This window comes from Pteronotus mesoamericanus, unplaced genomic scaffold, assembly GCF_021234165.1.
Source record: "Pteronotus mesoamericanus isolate MK-2021 breed Mesoamerican mustached bat unplaced genomic scaffold, CSHL_Meso_final contig_78, whole genome shotgun sequence".
NCBI lineage: Eukaryota > Metazoa > Chordata > Mammalia > Chiroptera > Mormoopidae > Pteronotus > Pteronotus mesoamericanus.
Genome location: NW_026555258.1, coordinates 19,501,932 through 19,514,380, shown reverse-complemented (window position 1 = coordinate 19,514,380; position 12,449 = coordinate 19,501,932). Strand labels below are relative to the sequence as shown.

Below are 12,449 nucleotides of genomic sequence, written 5' to 3'. Positions count from 1 at the left end.
TATTTTATTGATTGTGCTATTACAGTTGTCATAATTTTCTCTTTTTGCCCCCCTCTGCCTTGTATCCTCATTCCTTCCAGCAACCCCCCACCCTTAGTTCATGTCCATGGGCCATGCATATAAGTTCTTTGGCTTCTCCATTTCCTATACTATTCTTGACCCCCCTGCCCCCTGTTTATTTTGTACCTAGTAATTATGCTTCTTAATCCCTGCATCTTTTCTCCCATTTTCTCCCTTCTCCCTCCCAGCTGATAACCCTCCAAGGGATCTCCATATCCATGATTCTGTTTCTGTTCTGGTTTTTTGCTTAGTTTTTTAGATTCAGTTGTTGATAGTTGTGAATTTGTTGCCCTTTTAATGTCCATAGTTTTGATCTTCCTTTCCTTAACTAAATCCCTTAAGCATTTCATGTAATAAGGGCTTGGTGATGATGAATTCTTTTAGCTTTACCTTTTCTTGGAAGCACTTTACCTGCCTTTCCATTCTAAATGATAGCTTTGCTGGAGAGAGTAATCTAGGTTGTGGGTTCTTGCTTTTCATCATTTTGTATACTTCTTGTCAGTCCCTTCTTGCTTGCAAAGTTTCTTTTGAGAAATCTGTTGATAGTCTTATGGGAACTCCTTTGTAGGTAACTCTCTGCTTTTCTCTTACTGTTTTTAAGATTCTTTGTCTTTAACCTTTAGCATTTTAATTATGATGTATCTTGGTGTGTTCGTCTTTGGGTCCAACTTGTTTGGGACTCTCCGTGCTTCCTGGACTTTTATGTCTAGTTCCTTCACCAACTTAGGGAGATTTTCTTTCATTATATGTTTCAAATAAGTTTTCAATTTCTTGCTCTTTCTTTTCTCCTTCTGACGTCCCTATGATGTGGATGTTGATGTGTTTAAAGTTGTCCCAGAGGTTCCTAAGTGTATCCTATTTTTTTAAAAGCTTATTTTTCTTCCTCCTGTTCTGAATGAATGCTTTTTCCTTCCTTGTGTTACAAATCGTTGATTTGATTCTCAGCTTCATCCTCTCCACTGTTGGTGCCCTGTAGACTTTTTAAAAAAATTTCACTTAATATAACCTTCATTTCTTCCCTTATGTTTTTGTTGTACTCAGTGAGTTCTTTGAGTATCCTAATCACCAGGGTTTTGAACTCTGCATCTGATAGGTTGGTTATCTCTGTTTTATTTAGTTCTTTTTCTGGGGTTTTGTTCTGTTCTTTCAATTGGGGCCATACTTCTTTGTCCCCTCAATTCAGCAGCCTCCCTGTGTTTGTTTCTGTGTATTAGGTAGAGCTCGTTTGACTCTCTGTCTTAGAAAAGGCACCTGGGAATTGCATGGGGTGGAGCCTTAAGTAATTACCAGGTCAGGGCAGCCCGCTTTATCACTTTATAGGGGGGAGGGGTTGGAGAGGGGATGATGCTGCTCCGTGGCTTCTGGAGGTTTGCCTGGCACTTGCCCCATTTTCAGTCACTTCACCCACTTCCCAGATGTGACGGGTGCCCTTCCAGCTGTTGCCCTCCCAGGTGATTCTTATGTGCCTTGATGTTTGAGAAGCACTGCTCTAGACGTACGTTTCCTTCAGGGAGCTGCCTGTGGAACAGAGGACCCGGTGCATGAGTATCAGCGTTGCCTGGGAACTGTGAGAAGTGCAAATTCTCAGGCTCCACCCTGGACCTACTGAATCAGAATCTCTGAGGGTGGGGCCCAGATGCACATATTTTAATAAACCCTTCCATGTGATTGGACTGACGCTCAAGTTTGAAAACCACTTGGGCTACAAGTTGTATGCAGGAAATAAATGTTAAAACAGTGAGGAGAGGAGAAGAGGGAAGATTTAGATTATTTTTTCTTCACTGTATTAGGGAAATTGTATGCAGGAATATCATGAAATTCTGGGCACAGAAGCCTTCTACTTTTATAGGCAGCAAAGGAACCAAACAGCTAGACTAAGAGGCATCCTTACCCCCTACCACTAAGTCAATTAAGTTTTGATTTTATCACCTTTATTTGAAACACAATTATTAAATCCTTTTTTTTTTTTTTTTGCATATGCTTTTGCTCAAGAGGGAGTGTAGTCAATGTGTTTGTTGGCATGGGGAGGAAAGTACATCCCCAAGTAAATGCCATGTCATTTTACTCTAACGAATAGATGACGCATTAATCTAACCAGATCCCCAAATGGAGAAGGAATTTAAAGGATTGGAGAAAAGGAAGTTTAGCACCTGGTTGCCTGAGGATGCCAAGGACATAGTGTGGGGCACGCTTTGACCCTTTCCACATATCCTCCACTTTTTGATGTGGACAATGGACTCTTGCTTGATCTTAAATAAAGTCATAAATAAGTAGACATTCGCACTCCATTTTCCAACCACATTGCTGCACCTACAAAGTCACCACTCTCTGGGTTATAATAGTGATGTCCAGTATATTCTCATATCTTGTTATGACAACCCAGAAAGATTAAAAAGAGGATGATAGCTGTCCAGTTTTGTAGTTTATCTGCTTTTCCTGAGACTGCAGTTGGAAATAATCTAAACTGGGTAGAGAGGTACCTACTCCCTGGAGGAAGGGCTGGTGGTAGTGACCAAGCTTCTGTTCTTCACATTCTTCCTAATGGTGTCATTTGTGTACGTCCCTCACCCCTGAGCGTCATTTCTAAAATCAGGAATCAGTGGAGTCTCTGGCCCCTGAAACTCTTAAGTTTCCCAAGGCCCGTTCCCCTTCTGGTGACAACAACCTTGCAGAGAGTCAAGCTGTCAAGAGGACTAAGTGCGATCATTACTGCAGAAGCTGATTTGGAGAAAGGTACATTTCCTGGAGAGAGAAAAAAGAAGCTGAAAGTCAGCACACCAGAAAAAAAAAGAAAAATGATCTTATCAACAATCAGAAGACAAAGTCAGGGTTTAGGGGTGTAGTCCAGATATGCTGCCAAAAAGACAGGCCCTCCAGTGTGTATTTATCATGTGAATCACCAGGGACCTTGATCACAAGGCCGATAATGGGTGGAGTAGGTAATTTAAATGTGTGAAAGGGAAAAACTCTGTTATAAGAGGCATTTTAGGGAGGAAAAAAGCTGGGTTTTGCCATCTCCTTTCTCCCATAGTTTCCACTCACCTACTAGGAAAACCAAACAGAATTGGGAGGAGGGCCCAGGATCTAGAGAGGCATCTTATAATGACTCATACAAACAACAACAATGATGCTCAGGAAAGAGCCTTTCTTAAATCAGAGTTCAGGGTTTCGAAGAACTCATGTTTTTCCTCTATATTATAATGTTTATTTATTTATTTATTAGAAATAGCAGAGTTTAAAGAACACAGAGCCTCAAGAAGGCTTTTCACAGATCTAGAAAATACTTCTGAGCCTTGGGCCAGTAATTCACCTAAGCTTCTAAATTTTCATATGTCAAATACTGTATGGATACAATGCCAGGCACCATTGATTTCATTTGATGGTTTCTTATCCAATCACAGTAAGATATGCCATTAAATTGCCAATTATACTATGCCATGACATTATAAAATGCATTTCCACTTCAGAGATGTTAAACTATAAAAATACACATTTTTGGATGAATGGAACATGTTGAATATCATAACTCTGATAAATATCAGGGTTTATGTTTAAGTCTAAATTTAAATGCTACCTAGACACTTTTGTATCTCAGGATATGGTGAGGCAACTATGGCTAAGACTTTATTCATCCTCAAGAGCTTTTTCGAATACCCAGGTCAGAGTCCTGAACACTGAGCCAGTACAGCTAAGTGGAGAAGGTGACGGGCGTTGTGCTGGTAGCAGGGGTGCTCAGTTGTTGGGTATAGAAAATTTGATTGTCTTGGAAAATTGATGGCATGGCACATAACAAGCCAAGGATAAGTGTGTTCTTCAGCTCCAGTTCCAAGTGCTTGACAGTGTGGTCATCTTCATCTTGTTCCTTCTTTAGTGAAAGGCACAAAATCCTTAAGATCCATAAGATCCCTCAGATCCCATTCACTTGTCTTGCAACAGCAACAAAGCACTGGGGCTAATGTTTGTACTTTGCTCAGGACAGCTCGTCTTTCCGTTTTGCTGTGAAGTTTCCTCCAATCTAGCCCACTTGCCTGAATTGAACACAGGGTCAGGAAATAAAAAAGCTGGGGTTACAGTCCCATGGACAGTCAGCATAGTAATAGGGCACACAAGGAAATGTACTTAATTGAGAAAAATGGACTGATCCGTAAGTTGTGTGAGCACCTACTTCTTTGTGAGAATCCTGAACCTTCACAACAACAATTGGTATAGGTCCTACCATTGCTTCCATTACGTAGATGCAAAAGGGAGGCATTCTTGTCCAACTTACATGGCTTGTAATGTGGGAGCTAGGATCTGAATGTGGAAGGTTAAATTCCAGAGCCTATGCTTTTAATCAGTGCACCAATGAATAAGAAATAAGTCTTTCCGTTAATGAGATACAGACACACACACTAGCTATGACATAGAGAAAAAGTACTAGCTAGCTATGACATAGAGAGATTAGAGATGTGTAGATTAGAGTCCTATGGAGCCCAGAGGATGAAGCAGTTGTGTTCAGGGTTCTTACATATTAATAAGAAAATTGAGCATGAGTGAGTCAGTTAAATTTTCTTTCTAAGAAGAAACACAACTTAATGTTCTATAATTTCAGGTCATGAGTTTCCAAGGTACCATGTGTTTGCCTGTTTGTGGATTGAGCAGAAATGTATCCACTCCTGGCTTCATGGGTACCCAACACAAGGTTCTTGAGATATAAATCAATGCTTTGGTTGCAGAAAATTTGAAACATGCACAAAAATAAGTAGTATAGTATAGGAAACCCCCACGTAGTCCTTGCTCAGTTTCAGTCTATCAGCATTATGCTGTTCTTGCTTTAGCTATACCCACCTCCCTTTCCTACACCCCCACTTTTTTTTAAAGGAGAATCTGAAATCAATCCAAGCATTCATATAATTTCACTAGCCAATACTTCAGTATGACTCCCTAAATATACCAGCTCTTAAAAAATAATCAAAATGCCATTATCCCTACAAATGAAATGAACAATTACAAGCATTCATCTAATACCCGGTCTGTGTTCCATTCCTCCTGATTAATCAGCATGATTTTAACAGAAGAACTTTTACTTCTTTTGTATAGAATAGAGATAGACAATTTTCCCTCTGAGTTCTAGTCTGGCATATTTGCAAAGACACCATACCATCTAGAGGAGCACTTTAGGTTGTTCAGAAATAAAAATAAAATGGAGTGTTTTTTTAGATCACACATAGAGTATAACTTTATAAGAGTGAAGTCACAAAGTAGATTGAAAAACAAACACCTGGCAACGGTGGACATGAAGTGGCGTGTGCCCCACGCTGCGCAGGCAGCGGGCTGTGCACACCCATGAACGCCAAGACGTGGAGATGTAGGATGGAATTTTGCAAAGGAAGGCTGAGCAAGTAACTCTTGAATGTTATTTCAGTCTTTTTCTTTGACCAAAGTAATTTGTCGCTACCAAATGCCTTCCCAAACCTCATCAGCACAGCAATACGTAGTTATGGGCTACACATTTCTCAGATCTTCACCCTCTGAACCAAACCAGCCTTAAGGCAATTAGCATCATTTTTATCTTTCAAATTTCTTCCGTGCATGGACATGTTATTTAAAATATTATATTTTTATACCATATTCCTGGGGACTCCCCTAAATGCTGTTTTGTTGTGTGCATAAAAGCTTTTTTTCTCCCATCAATCTTTATTTCCTTCTTTGAAATAATATTTTTTGAGCATCTACTATATGCCAAGTATCTTCAAGGATATATTGATAAGTAAGATAAAATCCTGTCTTTAAGGAAGGATGGAGAGAGGTAGGTGAAACTATTTGCTATGGGCCAAGCTCAGAACTTCCGTGGAGAGGCAACCTCTGGTCAGATGGAAATCTGAAGGGGATTCTTCTGGATGGGAAGGGGAAAGGCATCAGGTTTAGCAGTATATATGGAAGGAGTTGAATTTGTAAATTAAAGTGTGCTATATGTCAGCGGGGAAATTAGGAGAGAAGCCAGGTAGAACTGTTTGAAATGGTTTATAAATTTTTAACTATAAGAGAGGGAACAAGGAACAATAGGAATCTAAAGAGCTAAATGTCCCATTCTTGTTTCTACCGTGTGCACTGCACTCCTGGTTATCTTGTTACTAGATCTTCAAATTATAGGGATTGTATTGAAACTATATTAAAATATAAAGCCCATTAAATAAACATAGTCTGAAGCAGAACTTCTAGTTTTCTTCACCTTTGGGAAAGTTCCTGGGCCGGGTTTAGAAGGGAGTTTCTGATGGTAGTCCAGAAGTTCAACTAGACCTGAAGCTGAGCTAGACAGGAAATTCATCTGGACCAGACCACAGAGACTAGGGAGAAGGATGATGGTGACTTGCATAGGTTTGTTTTTCCTTCAGCACACTACACAACTAGCAAAACGGTAGGAGTATAATGATACACCTGAGATCGAGGATGCAAATAAGTGCGTGTGCCTTCCTGTTGCCTTCCGCGTTCCACTTGCTGGGGTTATCATAGTTTGATCATCTTGGCAACCTGTGCAGTGAGGGGTCAACCAGAGCTCACTGCCTGTTCTACATTTTACTCCAGTAGGAGTCACCTTAGCACCCAAGAGCCTACCCTGTTATATTTTTACAATAACATGTTACAGGCTCCTGGGTTCCATTTTGTATTTTGGGTCTACATAAGGTTCAAGTATAGCAAGCTGGGCAGTGGCTTATGATCAAGGTCATGAACTATTTTGATAGGGATTAAAAGGTGTATGTAGGGAGTATATGTGTGTGTGTGTGTTTAAGAGAGTTTCTGGATATATCTAACCCATTGTTTTTCTTTCTGAATCTTGATAGATCACACACACAGTATATTCATTTTGCAGTTGAATACCCATATTGGTTTGTCTTTTCTACTCCTTGGCATTACTGACTGGAATGGGTCTTGGAATGAGGAAGGGCAGAGCTCACTTTCCCTGTGTTTTATATTATAAGGTGATCTTTGGTTGGAGATGGGAAAGTGGGGGGTTGGAATAAAGTCAGCAGCATCTGAGAACTCAAGAACACATGGTAGAAAGAATAGTGTGGGGATGGTGTTATGATGGGGGGGTTAGGTGAGAACTGGGGGTAGAGGAAAGTGACATGGGTAAAGGAAATGACTTGTATAAAGACCTCAAGATGAGAGTGTAGATGTTCAGAGAACTGAAAGGCATTCATCATGAGGTCCTCGCAATGTTGCAATTATGACTTAGGGAATAATTCTGGGCTGTCCTTTAAACGTAGCCTGAAGTTATTTGGTGGGACTCTTAAAAAAACCAACAAAGCTTCTTTGTGATTAGAAACATTTTCTTTTGCAAATGTCAGGAACACAGGCTGCAATGATAACCGTAGTCATAAAGCTTATTTGGGGTGGAGATGCCAGCCACATTCTTGCCAGGGCTTGATCCCCAGAACGTGTGCTGTGGCTGATTACTCTGAACTCCAGCCTTGGGCTTTAGGTGTTGGGGAAGTAATGTCTAGATCTTGTAGATATTGCTTTTTGCAACTCAGTTTTCTTAAATGTAAAGTGAGAGCTTTGCAGAATTAGTGGAGACAGGTTGGGGAAGGGCTGAGGGGAGGAGGGACACCAACGTTTATTCAGTCATTGGTCGCTGTTAGGCATCCAAGTAACTTTCAACTTTCGCAACTGTATGAGACAATGTAGGAGAAAGTACACTTTAAATTACAAAGCAGAACTGCAAACTATAAGGTGTGCAAGAAAGAGCTTGGAACTATTCCCCCTTTGCCTATATAGTTTGTCAATTCTCAATACAAGATCCAGAGTCTTTGAAAGAATGCGGTATACTTGAGAAATGCACACAGCTACTTTTTTGCTGCTTTTTGTGTGGCCTTCATCTAAATCCATTCTTTCAGGTTTTCCCAGTTTGTTAGTTTGCACTCTACTCCACTGGCCGATTAGGTACACTTTTAACTTGTGAAAGCATAAACTAGCCTGACCACTCTGCTGGGGAAGTGAGAGGTCCAGCGGGCATGATGACAGGAGGAAGCTTTGTGATTCAGAAGGGCAGGGATGGGGAGAGTAATTAGACAGGTCAAGGCTTAGGAGGGTGCAGCCAATATCCTAGAAATGGTTTCTATGAGTAGGGGGTGGTGTGATCAGCGTTTCCTTTGACCAGAAGGGGACCTCAGTCATGTACAGACGCCCAAACAGCCTAGATCTCTGTGAGTCTCTTTACAGTAACTTGGCTTCTTTTACAAAACTTAACAGCACAGATGTATCCTGCTGAGTATCCTATGTTTTAAATGGCTTTGCCTGCTGATTTTGGCAGCTGGGGACATGGAACAACAGTACCCACAGAAGACAGGCAACCCTGACAATATGTTTGCAGCTTTTCATTATTTTCAAAATGGTCCTTTATTTCAGGCTTGATCCAGGTCTACCCGTTGGGTCCAGGTTATCTTGAATTGCTGGTTGTTAAGAGAATTAGGGATAATAAAGATCTGAAGTTGTTATTGCGTTAAGGTCAAGAGTTAGGAGAGACTCATGAATAATCAGCTCTAATCCCTAAAATAAACCAAACAGTATTGCTGCTGCTATGTTGGTTGTTAAGGAAACAGAAGAAAGTAATTTGGATGGAACTTGGCTAGTAAATTTGAGATATTGCAAGTGTCCACTTTTTATGTTTACCTGCAGCATAAAGCACAAAGATATACTGTAAAAAACACACTGATAATTTCAACCATTCATTAAGTTCATTAATTTGATTTTCCTTGTGTACAAGTGACTCATGTTTTATTGATATTTCCTCTTGGTCACAGTTTCTGTTTTTACATTAAACTAATATTCATCTTAATTGGAACTCTTCTCTAAAGATTCCTGGAGGAGTCTTTAGGCAAAACTGTAGAGAGGCAAGATCTTTAAACTTACACAATACATGTCAATGCATCTGCCAGATTAATTGGGGGAAACAGAACGATAATATATGCAATAAGTGGAGCTTTTACTTCAACTGAACTTTAATGAATTAAATATTACTTTTTTAAAATATGAAAGTATATTTATGAATATAAAAATAATTCATTTTCATTGAAAATAAGTCAGAAATAAAGGGAAAATTTGGATAAAAGATAAAAGTCATCCATAGTTCCATGTCTTAGGGAAGATTATTATTAACAAAGGTTGGCAAATTTCTATTTATATTGCATATACATATTGTAGGCAACTAAGAGTCTACTATAAACATGTGTTATATACTGTTTTCATTGCTTCTTGGCACTATACTATTTTCCACTGAACATTATGCTATGATTTTTCAAATTATTAAAATCTTTGTAAATATACTGTTTAATGGCTTTATAGTCTCTAATTCTATAAATATACCATGAAATCCACAACCAATTCCAGGATTTCAAGTCATGGAAGTTGTTACTGATTTTTAATATTAAAAATGCCATGATAAGTTTTTGTTAGCATAAATTCTGTTCTCTAAATCAGATTTTTAAAACCATGGGGTTATTTCTGAGGAAAGAATTATGGAAGTAAAAGATACACAAATATATTTTTAAAGTTTTTGATACATGTTGCCAATTGTTTTGAAGAAAGATTGTATGAGTTTAAATTTCCTACAGAAGTTCAAAACCATGATTTCATCTAATAGCCAACTTCATATTATTACTAAAACAAACACTACTACTAAAACCTTTGCCAATTTGGTAGGTCAAAATTTACATCATTTTATTTTGCATTTCTTTTATAACGAGTAAGACTGCTCATTTTCTACCTGTATTCTTCTTTAGTGAATTGCTTGTTTGTATCTCTGCCCAAAACAAAATATTTTCTTATGGCTATCAATTAAATCATAATATTTTAGAATATTATTTTGCCATGAATGTTTTTGCTTGGTTTTCATATTCAGTTTATCTTCACTCTTAACTTGTTAGAGAAGGTTCCACATTTTTGTTGTCAAATATATTTGTTTCTTTTGTGGGCCCTTTAACATTTTATAATTAAATTTTTTTTCTTTTAAAAATTTATTGACAGGGGAAGAGGAAGAGAGAGACAGGGACCAGGGAGAGAGTAGAGCTAGAGAGAGAGAAACATTGATTTGTTTTTCCAGTTATTTATTCATTTATTGGTTGATTCTTGAGTCTTGTATGTGCCCTGACTGGAGACTGAACCCACTGGATATTGAACTTTGGTGTATCGGGATTGAGTGGAAGCTCAGTTCTTCCCTGGGTAGCTTCAATTCTTTCTTGCAGGTGGGACCAGGAGCTGAATTCTAGGAAACTTACCCCTTTTGCCTTTTTTCCCTTTTGTCCTCCTATTTGCTATGGCCTTTCTCCCAAAGCAGTGAGTTGCGGGATTATGACCCAGGAAGGGCTCTCTGTTAATCTTCCAGTTCTTGTGTTTTTGTTATTCCAGATGTGAGAAGGAAGGGGAAGACTTTATGTTGTGAGCCATGGTCATTATGTTTCCCCCACACCCCCATCCACTTAGTTGATGCCTATGGGTTACCAAATGTTGGAAACAGAATCAGCCAGGCTCACTTTAGCACCAGGCCAGCATTCTGTGTGAAGGGTAAGAAATCCAATAGGTTATCCTCTGATTAAATAAAAGGAAACCTTCATTGTAACACATATTGTAAAGACGATGGAACTGGAAGGAAGGCATCTTTTTTATTGTAATTTCTTGGTTCACTACATGTGATCCTACATTATGCCAGAAGTGTACATGGAAATCATTAATCCTCTTCATCATTCCGTGACTACCTCACAAAATGGCACTATCCAGCAAGATATTATTTAATAGCAAAATATATTTTAATTGAAACATCATATTAAGTAATTGAATAAAAATGTGTACCAGGAACTTTCCCAATAGACAGCAGAGTATGTACATTTTGTGAGAGTGGAGCAGCATCTATTTAACATATTTTTATGTAGAAAATACAGGCATATTTAAAAATGGAAACATAAGAAAGTATGTCACAAGGAATAACAAAATATAACACAAAATAAAAAGGTAAACCCCAATTAACAAGTATACTAAACAAAATAACATCCAGCACCGTGTTGGAATTTCTCTGTGTAAGTTCCAGGATGCCCAGGACTCTACCAGGAAGAGATAATCTTGCTTTGGGAGAGCTGGTTGGTTGTGCAGTGGTTAAAATCCAGTCCTCCTTTTCCTGGAACAAAAAACAAAGTGGTTCAACAGAAAAGACTGAACTAAAGAGGTAATAGCCCTTTTGGGGCTGATTGAAACAAGACTAAAAGTCTCAGATACCTGGGCATTATCCATGACGTTGTTTGTACGCATGGGAGTCATTCCTTGAGACAACTAAGAGGCATGAAGAACACATGCTAACTTATGAAAAGATCTGAGAATCAGCAGACCTGGGTTATTCCTGGCCCTGTCACTAGTTTCTTGTCTGATGAAACTCTCATCTGTAAAATGAGGGGTTTGGCGTCATGAACCCAAAGGTCTCTTACAGTATTACCAATCTATAGTTTTTATTTAATGGTGTTCGTTTAGGATCAATTTTCTGAAGAGGCACATAGAGATCAGAGGAAACACAATCTCTTCTTAAGGACTGAACTGTCTGGGAACAATACCAGGTCAGTCGTATTCATCAGTAGAGAAAGTTACCGGTTGAGGGATTTAATGAACACTACAGGGCATTTCTTCACAGGCTCTCACAGATGTGCAGAAATTTCTCCATCTGACAACAAGCATTTACTGTGCATTAATTTTTGCGCCTCTGTTAAGTACAAGGGACACAGAATTAAGTACTCAATTTCATGGGAGAGAAGAAAATAAAAAATCATTTGTTTACATCTATTGTTTTGGTTTCTCAGAAAAGCTTTCTCTCCCTCCCATTTCAGGGAGTTACATTCCACCCTTCTTTCTCCTGGGAACTGCCCGTCCTCTCCCCTTTACCCAAAAGTAAGAAAAAGTTTTGACAAAATGACTCTTCATGTTCAACATAACCCAACCTGGGGCCACAGTTGACTGATCCATGGTGGGCCCCTGAGTCCATCTGGACTAGTCAGTTCTTCCCCTGGGTTTTTAAAGTGCATCAGAGCACACTATTTCTGAGGACACTGTAGTACGGCATGTAAAATGTGAGAGCTGTAAGCAGTTCTGTTATTCCATGTGCACTGAGCAGCACAGAAAACCACTCTTCAGCGAGTGAGCATGGAGCAGATGCTGGAGAGAGAAGGTGAGACAGGAGGCGGAGGGGCTTCAGGTGGCTTTCAAGTCTTCGGTCTGATCCTCCTGATGCCCAGCCATTCCATGTGATTGGGGTCTATGCAAGGTCCTTCTACTGTGATTAGAAATCACTTTCTTTGGTTAGGCTAGTTAAAGTGACGATTAGTGAGTCCTGACTAATACAGATCTTCTAGAAAAATGGATCACAGTGTAAT

General features: G+C 39.2%; 1 protein-coding gene across 1 annotated transcript in view; it reads right to left on the bottom strand.

Annotated features, from left to right (window-relative positions):
• Positions 1-10,922: 10,922 nt before the first annotated feature.
• SVEP1 (sushi, von Willebrand factor type A, EGF and pentraxin domain containing 1) overlaps positions 10,923-12,449 on the bottom strand; it is a 159,165-nt gene continuing 157,638 nt past the window's right edge. The window contains exon 48 of the mRNA XM_054584536.1: positions 10,923-11,209. Within this exon, the coding sequence (XP_054440511.1) occupies positions 11,188-11,209 (22 nt within the window). The 3' untranslated portion in view covers positions 10,923-11,187. The remainder of the gene's footprint in view (positions 11,210-12,449) is intronic.